Source organism: Onychostoma macrolepis, chromosome 25, assembly GCF_012432095.1.
Source record: "Onychostoma macrolepis isolate SWU-2019 chromosome 25, ASM1243209v1, whole genome shotgun sequence".
Classification (NCBI taxonomy): Eukaryota; Metazoa; Chordata; class Actinopteri; order Cypriniformes; family Cyprinidae; genus Onychostoma; species Onychostoma macrolepis.
The window spans coordinates 24,472,351-24,492,807 of record NC_081179.1 but is presented as its reverse complement, the minus strand read 5'-3'; the positions used below and the strand labels follow the sequence as shown (position 1 = coordinate 24,492,807).

The following is a 20,457-nucleotide window of genomic DNA, read 5'->3' as shown; positions in this document are numbered from 1 at the left end:
ATAACCAACACCACCAGACCACCTTTTCTTTTGGCTTTTCTAACTGTTGCTTAACTCTGTTACAGCAGCTAAACAGAATCTAATGTTAAAGAATCAAGGGTCAAGAGCCCAATTAAAGCAAACATTGACCACCGTAATGGTAACCTAGAAATTTAGATTTTCTCCTTCAGTGATTCTGTTTGTTAACATCAGGTGTCTTCAATAACTCTGTTTTGGGGGCCTGGAAACACAAGCTTTTGAACACGATGCCTGTATCATCTCCATGTGAACAACAAAAACATGAATTTGTGAAAAAGGTGACATCATGTGCATGCGTATTACATTTATGCGCAGTGTTTCTTGATCGCCAACTACTGGCCTGGCATGCATACTATTCATTAGCATAGTGTTTTTTATTTTATTTTATTTATTTTATTTTATTTTATTTTATTTTTTTGTCCAGTGAAATCAATATTTTTTTTTTACATTTTACTTTTTTTGTGCTATTTTACTAATTTTGAATGGTTAATTTGTAATCATCTCATTTGATTAATTCAAATTAATTTTTATGTGTTGAATTTAATTAATGATATTGCTTGTAATCTATTGACAATTTTATTGAGTAAATATAGTGTATCATTTTTTACAGTGCAGCCGCTCAGATTTACATTTACATTTAATCATTTAGCAGATGCTTTTATCCAAAGCGACGTACAAATGAGAACAATAGAAGCAATCAGACCATCGAGAGTGCAGCAGTATACACGTGCTATGACAAGTCTCAGTTAGTCCAGCACAGTACACGTAGCTATTTTTTATTTTATTATTATTATTTTTTAAATTAGATAGAATAGGTAAGTGTTAGTATTAGTGTTAGTATTAGTTGGTCAGGTGCTGGTGAAAAGACTTTAGAAAAGTCTTTAGATGATTTTTGAAAATGGCTAAAGACTCAGCTGTCCGAATTGAGATCGGGAGGTCATTCCACCAGCTAAGCACAGTCCAGGAAAAGGTCCATGAGAGAGATTTGGTACCTCTTTGTGATGGCAGCACAAGGCGTCGTTCACTTGCAGAACGCAAGCTTCTGGAGGGTGCATAAGTTTGAACTAGTGAGTTTAGATATATTGGTGCAGCGTTAGTTGTTGTCTTGTAGGCAAACATCAGTACCTTGAATTTTATGTGAGCGGCTATTGGTAGCCAGTGTAACCTGATGAAGAGAGGGGTAACGTGAGCTTTCTTCGGTTCGTTAAAGACCACTCTGGCTGCTGCATTCTGGATCAGTTTCAGAGGCTTGATAGTACTTGCGGGAAGGCCTGCCAAGAGATCATTACAATAGTCCAGTCTGGAGAGAATAAGAGCTTGGACAAGGAGTTGTGTGGCTTGCTCTGACAGGAAGGGTCTAATCTTCCTAATGTTGTATAAGGCAAATCTGCAGGACCGGGCCATTGTAGCAATATGGTCTGTGAAGCTTAACTGATCATCTATCACAACTCCAAGTTTCCTGGCTGTCTTGGAAGGAGTTATGGTTGACGAACTCAGCTGTATAGAGAAGTTGTGGTGAAGTGATGGATTGGCTGAGACCACGAGCAGTTCTGTTTTGGCAAGGTTGAGCTGAAGGTGATGGTCTTTCATCCAGCTAGAAATGTCACTCAGACAGGCTGAAATGCGAGCAGCAACCGTCGGATCATCGTGTTGGAATGAGAAGTAGAGTTGAGTGTCATCAGCATAGCAGTGGTAAGAAAAAACATGCTTTTGAATGACCGATCCCAATGACGACATGTAGATGGAGAAGAGAAGTAGTCCAAGCACTGAGCCTTGAGGAACCCCAGTTGCAAGAAGTTGTGACTTTGAAACCTCACCCCTCCAAGACACCCTGAAGGACCTATCTGAGAGGTAAGATTCGAACCACAGGAGCGTGGTTCCTGAGATTCCCATCTTTCTGAGAGTGGACAGGAGGATCTGATGGTTAACTGTGCCAAAAGCAGCAGACAGGTTCAGTAAGATGAGTACAGAGGATTTGGAAGCCACTCTTGCCAGTCTCAGGGCCTCTGTAACCGAGAGTAGGGCAGTCTCAGTAGAGTGGCTGCTTCTGAAGCCAGATTGGTTGTTGTCCAGAAGATCGTTCTGTGCAAGAAACAAAGACAGTTGGTTGAACACAATTCGCTCAAGTGTCTTTGCAATGAATGGAAGAAGGGATACCGGTCTGTAGTGTTCTAAAAGTGCTGGATTTAGAGAGGGTTTTTTAAGCAGTGGGGTTACCCGAGCCTGCTTAAATGCTTTGGGAAATGTACCAGTGTGAAGAGAGGTGTTGATAATGTGAGAAAGCGCAGGTATGAAGAAGAAATGGCCTGAAGGAGGTGAGTGGGGATAGGATCTAGTGGACAAGTAGTGGGATGATTGGAAAGGATGAGTTTAGAAACTTCCGTCTCTGAGAGAGGAGAGAAGGAGGTGAGAGAGTGTGTATTTGTCGGTATGAAGTTATCAGTTTGTGTTGTGAGGAACTGTTCACTGATGGTTCTTGTTTTATTTGTAAAGAAAATTGCAAAGTCTTCAGCTGTAAGAGTTGATGAAGGAGGAGGGGGAGGAGGACAGAGAAGAGAAGAGAAGAGAAAGTTTTGAAAAGTGAGCGAGAGTCAGAACAGTTGTTGATTTTGTTGTGGTAGTATGTGGTTTTAGCAGTGGAGACATTTGCAGAGAAGGAAGAGAGGAGTGACTGATACGCACTAAGGTCAGTGAAACAATCAATCAACATCAAATCCTTAGTTAATTCTCAATAAGATCTTCTGTAGATATCTGACAGAAATAAAGTCAGTCTGGTTATTAATAAGTGGAGCTGGTGATGCTGTTTGTGGGGTTGTTTAATCAGATCTTGAGATGAATGTATTTTATTTCAGTTGATTTCATCTGAGGCTGTGACTAAAGTTAGTTGTTGTTCTTGTGTTTTTCTTTCTGTCAGTGATTCTGTTTGTTAACAGCAGGTGTTCATCACTAATGCTCAATCAGCACTTAATTAATCACTTAATTTCTTAACTGCAATGTATATCTTATTTTAGTGAACTTAATTGAAGTTCAGAGCACTCATAATTATTAGTTTTAAAAATTTAAATGGTTTAAGGCAATAAGTTTCCTCAAACAGTTTGAGTTAACCTAACGTGGGTTTTTAAGGCAATCGGTTTACTCAAATGGTTTGAGTTACCGTGACTTGTCGGGTTTTACAGTGATATATTTTTACTAATTTAAAATTTGTTGATCCTCACCATGTTTGAGAATCGTGTGCTGAGGTACTGTATATTTGCATCTCATTGCAGCTTGTTAAATATATTTGTTTATTAGCATAAATGTTTGCTTTTACTTTTAAGAGGCAAATACTGTCCATGTTATGTAGAAAATTTTGAAAATGAACATAAATCTAATAGAAAAAGGGTTGTTAAAAAATGATTTGTGTTGTTGATTGCTAAAACATCTTTGGTTGCTCTTACAGATCTATTAACACTCAGAAGACTGACTTTTATTCATTAGATAAACTAAAGTTTTTAAGTTGTCGGTTGCTAGTTGAGTTAACCTACAAAAAAAGCAAAAGTACACTTTTGTAAAAGTTTTTTACAAAAGTAAAAAAAGCACCTTATTTTTTAAAGTGTTTGCAAACCAAGTGTTATTGCACTTTTGTTCATATACAGGTGCATCTCAATAAATTAGAATGTCGTGGAAAAGTTCATTTATTTCAGTAATTCAACTCAAATTGTGAAAGTTGTGTATTAAATAAATTCAATGCACACAGACTGAGATAGTTTAAGTCTTTGGCTCTTTTAATTGTGATGATTTTGGCTCATATTTAACCAAAACCCACCAATACACTATCTCAACAAATTAGAATATGGTGATACGCCAATCAACTAATCAAGTCAAAACACCTGCAAAGCCTTCAAAATGGACTCTCAGTTTGGTTCACTAGGCTACACATTCATGGGGAAGACTGCTGATCTGACAGTTGTCCAGAAGACAATCATTGACACCCTTCACAAGGAGGGTAAGCCATAAACATTCATTGCCAAAGAAGCTGGCTGTTCACAGAGTGCTGTATCCAAGCATGTTAACAGAAAGTTGAGTGGAAGGAAAAAGTGTGGAAGAAAACGTAATACGCATGCACATGATGTTACCTTTTTCGCAAATTCATGTTTTTGTTGTTTACATGGAGATGATACAGGCATCTTGTTCAAAAGCTTGTGTTTCCAGGCCCCCAAAACTGAATTATTGAAGACACCTGATGTTAACACAGAATCACCGAAGGAGAAAAATCATGTTTTACCATTGGGTCACCATCACGGTGGTCAATGTTTGCTTTAGTTGGGCTCTTTGACCCTTAACTTGTTAACATTAGATTTTGTTTGGCTGCTGTAACTGAGTTAGACAACAGTTAAGACAAGCCAAGAGAGAAAATGATCGGGTGGTGTTGGTTGCTGTAATCTAAATGAATCTAATTCAGAGATTAAGCTCTGAAAGAGTTCAGGTCAAATGATAATGAAAACACATAATCAACATCACCAGAGTTGAATTACTGAAATAAATGAACGTTTCCACAACACGACATTGAAATGCACCTGTAATGTACTTTTAAATGAAAAAAATTAATTATTCAAAATTCTTCTGAATTCATTATTAAATTTTGTGTGTAACAATGCAATTAATCACGATTAATCGCAGAAAAATCATGCGATTAATCACAATAAAAAATGTCCATTGTTGCCCAGCACTACTTATTACTTAACTTGAAAAAGGCATTATTTGCTAAATGTGGTGGAGTTAAAAGCATGATATTTAACACTTTGAAATGCAGTAATGTAATGTGTATTTCAAAATGAACTCTTTCCCTGCCAGCATTCATTCATTCATTCATTCTTGTCATCCACCACCAGAATTTTTGATCCCCAGAATATTTTGTTGTATGGATGTCTGAACATGCAATATGTCAAAAGAAATAATAGAGCCTCTGCTTAAAAATAAAATAAAATAAAATAAAATAATAAAATAAAATAAATCAGAACAATGATCTAAACATAAATGGAGTAGATTGCTTCCATTAACACCCAAAAGCTTCACAGTTCTAAACCAATTCTTGTTTACAGTAGTTGCATAGTAAAACTTTAATGCACCTTTAAAACATCAAATTTATGAAAACTAAACTACATAGAGTCATTGCTGGTTCATAAATTCTTTGGACAGCTTTCATGTATGTGCTTTCAAATTATGAGATGACAAAAATATGTATATATATATATACAATTCAGCTCTGCCAAAATATTACTAATTTGCACACTTGTGTTCTTTAGATCCAGTGCCCATGTGGAGGCGCCTAGCCTAAAAATCATCATCAAAGAGATGGAGGAATTGAAGAGTCATCTTACCCATATCAACTCCCCAGTAGTACTGTGTCATAATGATCTCCTGACTAAAAATGTCATCTATAACCAAGAAGAAGGTGACTAACATTTATTAGAATAGTCGAGTTTGAGTTTGTTTTAATTATGCCGTTCTTTAGGTGCAAATTGAGGTTTTGGCCATAGTTCTGCTACTGGACTCAAGAACAAAGACCTGTTGAGTTTCATGTCAGGTTTGAGTCAGCATTTCATAGATAAATTTGTATTTAAAAAAAAAAAAAAGTATATAAATATTTTAACTCCCTGGGGTTGAAGCCCACACCAGTGCGGTCTGTCTCGTATTCTCTTTATGACCACGAAAGTCTAAAGAACTAAAGAACTAAAAATACTCCATCAGTTTTGATCATACAGATAAGAATAAGGTATTGTTTGAAACTGAAAAGGATCTACTTTTATTTGTGTATAGTCATAATAACAACAAAACAATGTGCTTTTGTAAAATAAAGAAAATATACAGGGTGCGTTCTCTGTCGCCTCTCTTCACAGACACGTGAATAAAACAGCGTGAATCTCCGGGAATACTCACCTCAAAGATATGACAAATATATATAGCTTGAAATGTATACTTTTAAACAAATTAAGTCACATCCAAAACATCTGTATAAAACCAACACGCTGTCAGTTTTTCCCGTCTCAACTCATTATATCTAATGCTGTCATGGCCACGAGCCGATCGCTTTTTTCAGATTCAAAACATCCACGTGAGACGCGCTAACATGTAAATGCCCACATCGCCTCCGCGTAAACAAACAATTCATTCCGGCTACTTTTTGTTTCTGGAAAAAGATGCGCTGAGAGGAATAACCCAGAATTCACCTCAGAAAAAGAACACAACATGATGCATCGCACAGTTGGATCCAGTGGAGGATATCACTCTGATGGGTAGCCTAAGATTACTTGCATCTGTTGTTATTGTGTTATTGTGACATAACTTGGACACATTTTACTAGTTAGACTTTTCCCAAACTATAATTCCTGACTATATGTATGAAATCATGTGAAACATTTTGAAATATGTGTCATTTCATTGTCTAAATGTTTCACAATTCAACTCAGTCACATTCATATTGATGGCCCATTATGGGAGGCCCTTTGTCTCTCAGATGTGAATCACTAAATATTCATGGCCAATGTCACTCCCTCAGGCATTCATTTTGTGATAGAACGGCTTTCTATCACAAAACATGTTTTACAAATCTTAAATCAATATATTGTTTTCTGTGAACGAGAGAACAGGATCATTTTCACATAATTTTGTAGCAAAAACTCTAGTTTAACACATACAGAATATTTGTTCACAAGACTTTTGAGAACTGGATGTGTTTTATGGCCTTATGTCAGTGACTTAAAAAAAAAAAGAAAATGTTTGTCACTAACCACGCATAAACATTGTTTTCTCAAAAACACAAACATGTACTTTCATGCTGCTCACATATTATTGTAGCCCAGTTTGTGCTGAAAACAGTGTTATCAGACTTTAGCCATTAATATTTTTTTTAAGATACAAAAAAAAAAAAAAAAAATCACAAATGTCAGGGCATGTTAAATCTTCTCCAGGGCCCCAAAACACCCTCAGACCCCAGAGGGTTCATTTTAACGCAACTTGATTTGTGCACATGCTGTGTCTCTTGCTCTCTCTCTCTCTCTCTCTTTCACACACACATACTGAGGTCACTAGCTGGGTGAGGGATTTCAAATTTTTATTATTTGATCATTCCAAGTTGATAGATTCAAGTTTAGATCAAACTGTCCTTGAACGGGTACCAACTTACAGCCTTACAGACCACTACTATGTGAATAGAATTGAAATTTTTCTGTTCTGAAACATACAATATTCTAAACAATCTATTAGTTATATTGTGTAGGCATAATAAAGCCTGTGTTATACTTTCCGCGTGCGCAATCCGGACGCGTACACGGACAGCGCGGACTATAACCCGAATTCTGGAAACGTTGGGACTTTTTAAAAATTTGAATAAAATGAAAATTAAAAGAATTTCAAATCACATGAGCCAATATTTTATTCACAATAGAACATAGCAACCTGATCTCACAGAATTACGTGTAATGTTCACGGACTTAATTAACCCCGAATCTGTGGTGGCATCACGGAATCGCCGAAAATTCCGTGATGGGCTCACAGAAGGCATCAGCCGTGGTCCATGCACGGATCCATTGGTTCAACACCAGCGCTGCATCGGACCACGTAAAAAGAGTGACTCCGATGCAGTTATACTTTCACTGGAGTACCTGACCCCACCCCTACCCTAAACCTACCCAGTTCTGAACAATAATGATGACGATAAATTTCCCAGTATCGCGTCGGCATATTGATGCTAAGGGTTTCCGTGCGTGGAGCACGGCTGATGCCTGTCACTGACTTACATTGGTATCACTTCTGTGAGCCCATCACGGAATTTTTTCTGTGAGCCCATCACAGAATTTTCGGCGATTCCGTGATGCCACCACAGATTCGGAGGTTAGTTAAGTCCGTGAACATTACATGGAATTCTGTGAGATCATATTGAACATAAATAACATAAAAAAAAATGTTTAAACTGAGGAATTTTACAATTTTATGCAGAAAATGAGCTTGTTTCAAATTTGATGCCTGCTACAGGTCTCAAAATAGTTGGCACGGGGGCATGTTTACCATGGTGTAACATCTCCTCTTCTTTTCAAAACAGTTTGAAGACATCTGGGCATCGAGGTTATGAGTTTCTGGAGTTTTGGTGTTGGAATTTGGTCCTATTCTTGCCTGATATAGGTTTCCAGCTTCTGAAGAGTTTGTGGTCATCTTTGACGTATTTTTCGTTTAATGATCCGCCAAATGTTCTCTATAGGTGAAAGATCTGGACTGCAGGCAGGCCAATTCAGCACCCGGACTCTTCTACTACGAAGCCATGCTGTTGTAATAGCTGCAGTATGTGGTCCTGCTGAAATACACAAGGCCTTCCCTGAAATATATGTTATCTAGAGGGGAGCATACGTTGCTCTAAAACCTTTATATACCTTTCAGCATTCATAGTGCCTTCCAAAACATGCAAGCTGCCATACCGTATGCACTTATGCACCTCCATACCATCAGAGATGCTGGCTTTTGAGCTGAACACTGATAACATGCTGGAAGGTCTCCCTCTTTAGCCCAGAGGACACAGAGTCCGTGATTTCGAACAATAATGTCAAATTTCGAATTGTCTGACCATAGAAGACTTTTCCACTTTGAAACAGTCAATTTTAAATGAGCCTTGGCCCACAGGACACGATGGTGCTTCATATGTTCACATATGACTTCCTTTTTGCATGATAGAGCTTTAGTTGGCATCTGCAGATGGCACGGCGGATCGTGTTTACCGACAGTGGTTTCTGGAAGTATTCCTGGGCCCATTTAATAATGTCAGTGACAGAATCATGCCGATGAGTGATGCAGTGTCATCTGAGGGCCCAAAGACCACGGGCATCCAACAAAGGTCTTCGGCCTTCGACTCTGTCTCTCTAAGACTTTTATAGCTAATCATGGTACAGACCTTGGGCCCGTTTCAGAAAGGAGGTTAAGTGAAGTGAGTCACCATGGCAAATGTGAACCTAACCAGGGGCCTGTACCATGAAGCCAGTTTAGCTGGCTAGCCAGGTAAGTTTAGTTTTCACCAATCCTGGGTTTTAAGTACCATGAAAGTGGCTTGGCTTTTAGCTGCGTTCATTGCCATAGCAACTTACACTGCACAGCTAACCTGCTCCGGTTACATGTCTGACACAAAAAAAATCACTCCCCCAGTTTCCCTTGCTCCAAATTAAAGGTCACTAGTACTAAAAAAAAAAATTGCCTGGCCTTAATGCACAGTAAAACCCCCAGTGTTAAATCAACACTCCCAGTGTATATATAATCCACACTCAGAGTGTTAAAAAGTAACACTGAATCAGTGTTAAAGTTAATGAGATAATTAGTTTAGTAATTGAGTGATGATTGAGCATTAATGATGAACACCTGCTGTTAACAAACTGAATCACTGAAAGAAAGAGAAAGAAGAACAGAGAAAAAAAGAGACAAGCAGAAATACAAGAACTACAACTGACTTCAGCCACAGCCTTCGATGAAATCAACACAAGATAAAAGAAGACATTAAATCTTTTAAGATCTCAGCAGAGGATGATTAAACAACTCCACAAACAGCATCACCAGATTCACACGTTACTAACTAGACTTACTTTAGATGTTGATGTTTTAGTTATGTTTGAATTACCATTATCGAGGCCAGTGTTTGCTTTAGTTGGTCTCTTGACCCTTGATTTAAAACATTACAATTACTTTGGTTGCCGTTTGGTTTGTTTGATTAGACAAGTTAGTTATGGTAAGCGGGTGTTGATGGTTAGATTTCAATAGAGAAGTCACCAGCGTTTAGTGACTTTCATAACTGAGTTCATTCAGAGCATGTCATTGATTGGTTAAAATTTTTGATTTTGTTTACGAAATATAAAGCTTGATCCATCAGTTTTGAAACTTTTCTGAAAGATTAAACACGCTACTAAAAGTCACAACAAAAATAGCAAAACAAAAGGAAATAGTAAGAATAAAAGAAAATACTAAGACAGCTCATAATTTATTCGTCGCATTGCATGCTGGGAACCATGGATGAGTTTTGATTGGTGCTCCCAGAATGCACTGCAACATAGAGCTTTATGTTGACTGTCACCATTGTTGAGATTCATATGCTGATTCTTGATGTCTGTTTGATGAAGGGAAAAAAAAATTTTCAGTGCTGAATAAGTTTCAAAAGTCTTTCAGATTAATATTAAAGCTATCAGATCTTAAAGTATGTATATCAGAAGATCAACAGCAAAATTAACTAACAAATCTACCAGTGACTACACTCCAAATTACATCAGTTACTGAAGCCAGTATATGCTGATCACATTCTCCTGGCTTTTTTTTTTTTTTTTGCCATAACTAACATGAAAACAAAAAATGGCAGCCAATTTTTTTATGTTTTAAGTCAAGGGTCAAGAGCCCAACTAAAGCAAATACTGACCTATATAATGGCCATTCAAACAAAACTAAACTGACATCTACAGTCAGTCTGGTTAATGTTTGAAGCTGGTAATACTGTATGTGGAGTTGTTTAATCATCCTCTGCCGAGATCTTGAGAGATTTAATGTCTTCTATTATCTTGTGTTGATTTCATCAAAGGCTGTGGCTGAAGTCAGTTGTAGTTTTTGTATTTCTGCTCGTCTCTTTTTTTCTGTTCTTGTTTCCTTTCGTTCAGTGATTCAGTTTGTTAACTGCTTCAGTGTTACTTTTTTAACACTCTGAGTGTGGATTATATATATACACTGGGAGTGTTGATTTAACACTGGGGGTTTTACTGTGTGATAATTAGTTATTTTATATGATTTATATAATTATATGATTTATATTATTATTATTAATCCATTACACACAAGCAATTTTAGTTTAACAGTTATCATAAATCATTTATTTTAAATGAATGTTAATATATACAGATCCTATGTAATATAACTAAGCTGTAGAATCAATAGATAATGCTTTAAAAATGACGTGACCATACACGTTCGAGTCTCTATCGCTGAACATTTCCAACTATATAAACTAATTCAACAAGTTTCACTTGTGACTGCACTGATAAAGCAAGATCATTTCTTTTATCTGTCCTCTTTCATGAACAAGTACTTTTTTCATCGAAGAATATGATGAATTTAAATGCATTTTCAATCTCTTAACCTTTAACAAAACCTTTAACCAAGGCTCGCGATTGGCTGTTCACTGCTAATGTTACACATTCACGTACATGCATTCCACAAACTCAAGATCAAAGCCTGAGTTGACAAAGAAAGTTGATGATCAGCATCATGGTACCAACAAAGCCGTATTGGAGTGGTTTGGACAACTTGAAACTAATCCTGTAACTCTGAATTTGGTCATCTACCATCATGGTACAGGCCCCTGGTCGGGAGCAGGTTTTCTTTGCTAAACCCAGAGTTTCTTTCGGTCTCCACCCCGGTTTTAAAATGTAAGCAATGTTTAAATGCCTTATTCGTTCATTCACGCTACAAAATGCTTTTCTTACTGAGTATTTTTGTCTTATTTAAAGCACAAATATCAAAAAATTGTTAATATGCATTTTATAGATGAAAATTGTCTAAGATATTTAGTCTTGTTTTCTGGGGGATTTTCCTTTTAAGTGCATTTTACGTAAAACAAGTATAAAATTGTCCGCCATAGGGTAAGAAAAATCTTAATGCAAACTGAAACAAGAATATTTTTTTATTTATTGCCCCATTGACAGATAATTTGCAAAATAAGAAAAATGCACTTTAAAACATCGGAGCTGCAGAGCACATTACACTGAAAAAAAAAAAAAAAAGATTAATTGAATTTACTAAAAAAATGTAAGGTAAGTGGTTGCAATCAATTTATTTTAGCTACATTTAAATAAACAAATTGAGTTGACTGACTTTGAACATATATATATTTTTTTATTAAATGTAGCTAAAATAAACTGTTTGCGACCACTTACCTTAAAAAAAATTAGTGTCATTTTTTCAGTGTATAAGTCCGCTGTATGCAGATTTTAAGGAAAGTGTGCATCCCACTCACACTCATTCTGATAATTTTTTCCTGGGCACAAATCCGTCAAAGAGGAGTTTCACAGGACTGTAAGTCAGTGGTGTAAAAATCGGTTTAAATAAGGCTAAACTGGTAAATAACGTTCACTTGATAACATCTATCTGTGACCTCTGGAAGTAGCCTAACCCAATAATCAGAATTTCCTTCGGGATTTCCAGTGTGGTTGGATGCATTGATGACAAGCATATCTCCACCACCGCACCTTCTGAAAATTAAACTAATTACTGTGTGGAATGGAAGGATGCCAGATGGAGGAGTAGCTACGAGATGCCATAACCACAGCTGTTAAATCAACACAAATTATTCACAATTTTTTTTGGTCATCTTTATTTCCTACAAATACAAAAGCAAAAGTTAATCTTTTTACTTTTGGATCTTAGAATTCGTCCAATACTTGACCATCTCCTCTTCATCTGTCAGTGGTGCTGGTGCAGGTTCTCCCCTCTTTTTGGGAGCCTCTGCCTTCTTGCTGTTGAAAGTCAGTATTGATTTTATTACTCTAATTAAGAAATGTTGGATTAGAGATTATTTAATTATATGAAAAGAGTGTTAGACTATGTGGAAAAAGCTGCAGCGCATTGAACTAGACACTGTGTAATGGAGCCAACGAGACGTGAGACGTGCGGATCCATGTGCAAAGCTTTTATTAAACAGTGACGTGGTCAAAAACACAGGCAGGGTCAAACTACGGCAAACAGGTACGGCATGGGAAAGACAAAGAGTAATCCTAGGACAAGCGTCGACGACGATCGGCGAACAATATCCAACAGGGTAAGGCAGAGAGATAAGCCAGGTACAAGAGCAACAGTCCAGGCGAGGCATAAACAGAGTCCGAATGGTGAGACAGGGGTAAATACAGGGAACACAGACTAGAAAACAACAAACAGGTTCCGTATTGCAGCTAACACTAGGAGAGGGATAAATGCAGAACAATACTGGAACTAAACAAACACAGAATGGCTCAGTAAAGCAGCTATCACTTGAAGAGCGCTATACACAGATCAGTACTCAGCAAACTGTGAAGGGAAGTCCATGGTTATGTAGGGTGTGTGATTGTGTGATAGTTCTCAGGTGTGAGCGTGTGATTAGTGCAATCAGCTGTGTGTGTTGTCAGTGCAATGGATGATGGGAATTGTAGTCTGGTGAAGTGCAACAGTAGTGTAGTGCAAGAGTCCATGTGGTGAGTGAGTGACCTCTGGTGGTGAGTGAACAGAAGTTCATAGACCAGATTTGTGACTGTAGCAAATTAGCTTAAAAGGGAATTGTATATAAATAATTACAATTAATTATGATTAATTACAATTATTTATATCGACTGACAGTAATAACTGTAGCAAAATTAAATTGCTATCAACTGATCTTTTCGTCCAGCGACCATTCAGTGTAAGTTCATATCAACTCTAAGAAAGGATATTTTCGTGGCCACAGAAAATACTTTCTTAAGTATTAATGCATTAGAGCATGTAGTAAGGATCGAAAATCGTAAAGGGACATTAATTTGCAAGGCAGAACCAGAAACTCATGTAATTTGTGCACACAACTTTTATTAACTAAACGCTAACACACATAACTAATCTAAACAAACAAACAAACATACATACATACATTCACGAAAACAGAATGCAGTTATGGAAAGAGTCAGTTAACCACCTGAGTAAAACCATCAGCACCGTTCCGCGGAGCTTTGGTTGAATGGAAAGTCAAGGCCGCAAGGCTTGGCACAAAACTTAAAGTTTCAGAAGAGTTCTAGCTTACATCCTTCTAGGATCTAACAGAACCGCAAAACTGAGATATGTAGGAGCCCACCGGCTCAGGCTCTCCACACGGGCAGAAATCCGGAGATTTAGCAGTAGAGTTTTTGCAGAAGAGCGCTTGGAGCTGTGCGTGAGCCCTTTAAGTTCTGCGAAGAGTCACACCTCTCAGGATGGGCTTGACCAATGAGAAAGGCTGAATTTCTAAGCGGGAGTTTGGAAATACTGGGAGGGTTTATGACCCTTTATCTGAGAGCATGGTAATTTGCAAAGGGGTTGGATTGGAAGTTGTTATACAAACTATTAAAGATTCTTAGGACATTAATATGTTGCATAGGTATCAACATGTAATATTCACTTTCAATTAGATCATCCAAAGACGAATTGATAGAGACCAAACATGTTACAGTTAGAGTGATATTAACTAGTGATCTATTATAAGCATGCATAAAACAGTATACAATACACAAAAGCATATACAAGAATAGTAATAATATACACAATGACCTAATGATATGTGTGCTCATTCAAAGAAAGGTTTTTCTATGAATTCATTAGAGAAGAGTCCATTTTATGGCATAATTTATTTTTCCTAAAGGGGATATGAAGTGAGTGTTGCTTGGCCATTTGCATTCCTTTGTGCAATAAAACTAGTGTTATCTGATGGGTTGCCATGGGACCAGGGGCCTGAAGTCCTTGACAGTCCTACTGGCACTGGGTATGTGTATTGGGTGAGGGGTCTGTGACCATTTGTTAATCTAATAACTAATTGATTTGTTAAATCAAATGCAAAATTGTGTGTCTGATTGGTCCAAATGCTACATGACAAACTGAATGATATTTAATGTCAAATGTTCGTAAAATCATTTAGCCTACACCCATGAAACTTTCATGCTTAAAGCTTTACCTTGATTGAATTGTGTTTTTATGCTTCATTTTTAGCCGCTGCCATGTTCTTGTTTCTTATGTCTTTGCTAGATGTTCTCCCAGCTGAATCTTTTCAAAATTTCTTGCTTTTTCAGCCCTTTGTTGCCCCCGTGCAAACTTTTTTGAGACCATCAAATTTGAAATGAGCTTATTTAGTGGATAAGTGTAAAATTTCTCAGTTTAAACATTTGTTATGTTCTTTTTGTTCTATTGTGAAATATTGGCGAAAGTGTATGCTGGTGGTCAGCGCCGCGGACGTGTTCCATACATGCACAGTAGATTGGCTTGAACAGTAAACAAACAAGTTATTGCACATCTGGCTGTCTTTATATTGTTTTATCAACAGATTGTAGAAGTGCGGGTAGCGACAGACTTCTTCACACAGCCTGCGCATGCGAAGTTGTTGCTTTTGTAGCCACAAAAAAAGTCACAAAAAATGGGAGGCACGTGGATGTCCACAGAGAGCCTCCTCATACACCCTCCGATGACGATTTTTACATCATGCATACCCTAGCGGACTCGCACAAGCAGAAAGTATAACACAGGCTTCACTTTTCAGTTATGACAACTCATGGAACTATACTGCTGTTGTGAAAAGCAAGTACAGGCACTTGCTACTGCTAAGATATGCATAGGCATTCTGCTGTGAGCTTGTCAGGCATGATGATGCAGCTACAAAAATATTCATAAATCCACTGTAATTAGATCTAGACAGGTATAGTAGTGCTGGGGAGGAAGTAGGAGTTTCAGAGAGAAGACTCAGCAGTGATTACAGCAAAGACTGGAGCAAAAGTTACATACATAGGGAGCACACAAGCTCAATGGCTGAAAGAATACATATGGCCATGCAGTATGCAAAGTGATTAGCTGGAAGATTACATACCAATATCATGAATTCCATGACTGTATTTCAAGCCACTTTAATTTGTGCATAACATATTGTATTAAATTAATGTTTATAGAGATATTTTGGTACATTTAGCTGTACTGATGTAATGCGAAGCCATAATAAAACCCCCCATGATTTTGTGATTCTGCGATCAGTGCAAAACTGCAAAATCAAACAAAATAATTTGGAAGAACTTGCAATTTTTCTAAATTGCCACAGATTTCCCACATAATTTGAGCATAGACTCGTTGTGTGGTCACAATTTCTGCTTGCGCCGTTGCTTCTGCAATGCATGTGCATTATCTCTAACACACACATGCACAGAAGCTTGCACACTCCGAATGACATCTTTTCTACTAACCAGTGGTTCTTTTCCCAAAAGCAACTATGGTTGCAAGTTCTGTCATTATCAACAGAGTTCAATTGAACTTACGACCATAGTTAGCTAACAATGCTTTTGGGAAACACACCCCAGATCAATTAATCAACAATGCCTATATGCCACATTAAAGAGGATTGCATATTCTGAACAACCCCAACATGGACAAGGAATTAAAAAAATATATATTATATTAGTCGCGTAAGCTTGAAATAATTCAATAACAGTCAGAGGTTTTTTTTAGAATTTTTTAGACAAAATTCAAAAGACAAAAAAATCATGTTTTTTTTTTTTCCTGACATACTTGATACAACAGTTTTTATTCAGAGACCCAAACTGGCCAAAATATTATTCATATGGCAAAAAAATTTTAATTAATGCGATTTTTCTAACAGTATTCAGTTCAGTATGGCCTACAAAGATGATTGCAAGAGGAACAAATAAATGTTCTTCACATGCCTGTTTTATCATTATTTGCAGTCCCTCCAGTTTTTCGCGATTCCGCGATCGCTGAATACAATGCAAAATAAGCAAAATGTCGCATTTTTTTGTGATCCTGCATAATTCGTCATTTAACCGCAAAATAATCGCAAAAAAAAAAAAAAAAAAGAATTAAAGACCTCATATAACATAAAATTATAATCATCTAACTGAATTATTTTACGTTACGTGGATTCAGATGTTGTTCACGTGTAAAACTTCGTAACGCCATTGGATCATCAAGCTCTCAGCGAAAGCTCGTAACTTCACCCGCCTCCATTCAGATTGACGCGCCGCGCACAGCCTGGAGGAGACAGATCTCGGCTTTTTAGCAATGAAAGGGTAAATAAATAACTGATGTTTGAATAGTACAGCGTTTTCTTTACTCAAACACTACGTCTGTAAAGGCTATGTTTCTGTGTGCTTGAAGAGCGGAGAAGAAGTAGGTTATTTGCCGTCTAGCCAATATACAATGCACGTTTTAAATATCCTGTGCGCGTTTAATTTGAGATTTTGACCAAGTGTATTAAACAACAAGAAAAAACTAAGCGCCCATCTAGCTACAATAAACGTTATATAACCTGTAAAAGTTGATGAAAGCATATATTGAGATGCACTTGCTGCCTCAGATAACAGTTACAGCCGTAATGACACTCCATCTCCGTCATTCACTGGTCAACTCCATTTGAACTTGAATTTCATATAATGTTAAGTGCACACTGATCAGTAAAGTCTGATACAATACCAACGCTGACGACGCAGTGTTTTTTAATTATTTAATTTTTTCCCTTTCTATTTTTTATATATCTATATTAAATTCTGATATATCAATATATCAGAATTTATTAAGAGACCATACCAAATGTATGAATTGGATTTACAAGCAGTATGTACAGCTACAATACTTATTTTTTAATGTTTACATAGGTAAGGTGGAAAAAGGGTCCTAAGGTTGTTTTAAAAGTTAAAATGTTTCAGAATTGACTAAGAGACCAAAATAAACCAGCTTTATGCATTTTGTTTGTTATTTGTGAATATTGTGCATCTAACACAATACATAATCTGCACGTTTAATAAACTCCAGCTGGTTCAAAATCCCTATGGGGACACTTAATTTCCAGCGATATCGTCTACATGATTGCACAAATACTATTAGAACTGTACTGAGCTGGATGATGACATCACTGAATTCAGTAATGAAATACCTTTAACTGAAAATTGAGTGTTTACTATTGTCCTTACTGAAACACTATATTCCTATTTGATACTGTAAAGCTGCTTTGACACAATCTGTATTGTTAAAAGCACTATATAAATAAAGGTGACTTCATTTGAGTTAATCTGGTAAATGTGATATCATAATTTAAAAGAAAAAAAAAAAAATCGCAAATTTGTCACAAATTTATGGAAATTACCACCACAAAATCAGTCATTTTGATCGCAAAAATCACATAAAAAAATCGTGAAATCCTGGAGGGACTGTATTTGGTACAATTTAACATGATTATTATTATTATTTCTTATATTTGTATTAGAGATGTATTAGAGATTTTTCAACAAAGTTTGGGTCATGTTACTAATTTAAAGTCTTTAGAAATTCATGTATAAATTATGATATAATAGGCTTTATAGGGTAAGTAGACAACACTTAAGTTTCTCTTTTTATCAATTATAGCCCAATGATTCTTGAGGTCAGAAAAGAAATAAAAATGTTAGAACAATGTTGTCTGTGCTATTTATTTATTTATTTTTTTCACTGCAAAATAACAAGAAATGTTGTAACTTTTGCCACAAATTTTGAGAAAAGCTGCAGCAAACTCAGTCAATTTAGGTCTCAAAAAAAGAAAGAACTGATTATATACTGAATAATTTTGACATTCATTAGTGCATTGCATTTTATTTAATTGTGTCTTGTACTGTTTTCCATAGACTCATAGCTTTTTTCCCCTGATTGCAGGCGCAGTAAAATTCATTGACTATGAATATGCAGATTTGAATTACCAAGCATATGATATTGGAAACCATTTCAATGAATTTGCAGGTACAACTAAAAAAAAAAAAAAAAGTAACAATAACCAACATTAAAAGATATGACTTTTACTTCTGTCTATCTAACATACTATTTTCTTTGAATTTTGAGGTATCAATAATGTTGACTCCAGCCTGTACCCTAGCTGTGAACTTCAGTTTGATTGGCTTACTGCTTATCTGGAGAGTTTCAAGTGGTTCAGTGGTGTGGATTCAACTGTGACCAAGAAAGAAGTTCTGGAACTTTATGTACAAGTCTGCAAGTTCTCCTTGGTGAGTATTTTGGGGAGGTTGAGAGAGGGGGCTAGATTGACAGTTGTGAAGTTGGCAAAATGTAAATGTCAAACAGTGACAGAAAATGTTGCATGAATGTACAACACGAAACCTAGAATCCTGAATACCTAGTATTGTGGTCTGCCACAGAATGTACTGGCAAAGATAATGAGGGTGGCTAATGATGTCCTTTCTTGGTAGGGCTGGGCGATATGAGCAAAAATTCATATCTCTGTATTTTTTGGCTGACTTGAGGTATACGCAGAGGCGAACCAAGATGAAGTGGGGGCCCCAGGCAAAATTAATAGATGAGGCCCTTCTAAAAGATTATTTTGTTAATATATCTTTGTTACCTAGATATATATTTATACAACATATAAAAAGTAGTCAAAACACATAATATAACATAACTAGTTTATTTTTTAAAACAAAGTGCTTATTCTTCAACAAAATTTTAATCTTCATCTTTATGGCAGAAGATACAATACTGTACAATACAATCTTGAAGATACAGAACAATCTTCATATTTACAGTAATGGATTGTCATCTTAAAAATGGTGCTAACGAGCCTTAGCTACAGCAAATGCTGTCACTATGTACTCCATATTCAAAGACCTTCGTATGTTCCGTTCAATTGAAATTAGTGCCAGTGCTGACAACTTCTCTTGGTTCATTATTGACCTGAGGTATGTTTTTATCAGCTTTAAAGCTGAAAAACTTCTCTCACCAGAGGCAACGGTGATGGGAAGTGTTAGCAGCAGATAAAGCGCAATGCTCAAGTTTCCATGGTGGTGGAGACAGGAACTTAAGTAATGCTCCTGCATGCAGAAATATGTGATTAGCATTTTAATTTAAATTTAATTTAAAGTTTATTAACTATTAGTTCATTATTAGTTGACAACTAATTATGTTAACTCAACTAATTTAATGTAGAAGAGCTAAATAAATAATGTCAACTAAGTAAATGTAATGATATTTATTTTGATTGTTTTGTGAGCTCCCCACTGGCAGCAAGACACAGTACCGAAACTTGCCAAGTGGTGATGTGCGCGTCTTTCCCGGTACCACCTATTCTGTTGCAGCATATTAATACCTGCTAAATGCTATATAATACATGCTGCTTCTAAGTGCAACCCTAGCTAACCTGTTTCCCAATAACCCTATTAGTAATTGGACTAGTAATTCATCTAGCAAATAATTAAACGAAAATAAGATGGAATTAACAACAAAAACATTTGTTTGTCATATAATTATCGTTAAGTCAATCTTATCTCCATCACTTAATTTACCGCTGTCATGTTTCCTCTTTTCCTCCTCTTCTTGCTTTTTTTTTCTACTTTTGGCTGCCAGATGGATAAGTCCTTTTCATTTTTAAAATAGCCTAGTAAATGCATGAGTAAGTGCTGTGTCAGTTTGAAAACAGCGGGCGACGCATCACGAGGAAAAAGCAAGCTCATCCAGCTTAACGCGAGAGGGAGCCCCCTAGGGGGGATGCAGCTATATTGTTCCATGTTACGTGTATATTATTAATAATGACATTTCCGATTGTTCAAATGGTCAGCTGTTGGGGGCCCCCTCAAAATGCGGGGCCCCAGGCAATTGCCTGCCTTGCCTGCCCTATTGCTAAGCCTCTGGGTATACGGTATATATTTCGGTATTTTGGATTTGGATTAA

At 36.6% G+C, this 20,457-nt stretch overlaps 1 protein-coding gene across 8 annotated transcripts in view; it reads left to right on the top strand.

Moving 5' to 3' along the window:
* Positions 1–20,457, top strand: part of zgc:113516 (uncharacterized protein LOC541449 homolog) — a 68,287-nt gene that overhangs the window by 24,903 nt on the left and 22,927 nt on the right. For all 8 annotated transcript variants that reach the window (XR_009269267.1, XM_058766475.1, XM_058766474.1 and 5 more), the window contains exons 4-6: positions 5,304–5,452; positions 18,439–18,522; positions 18,622–18,782. Coding sequence is in view for 7 of the 8 variants with exons in the window: in XM_058766475.1 (XP_058622458.1) it covers positions 5,304–5,452; positions 18,439–18,522; positions 18,622–18,782 (394 nt within the window). In the remaining variant the exon portion in view is untranslated. The remainder of the gene's footprint in view (positions 1–5,303; positions 5,453–18,438; positions 18,523–18,621; positions 18,783–20,457) is intronic.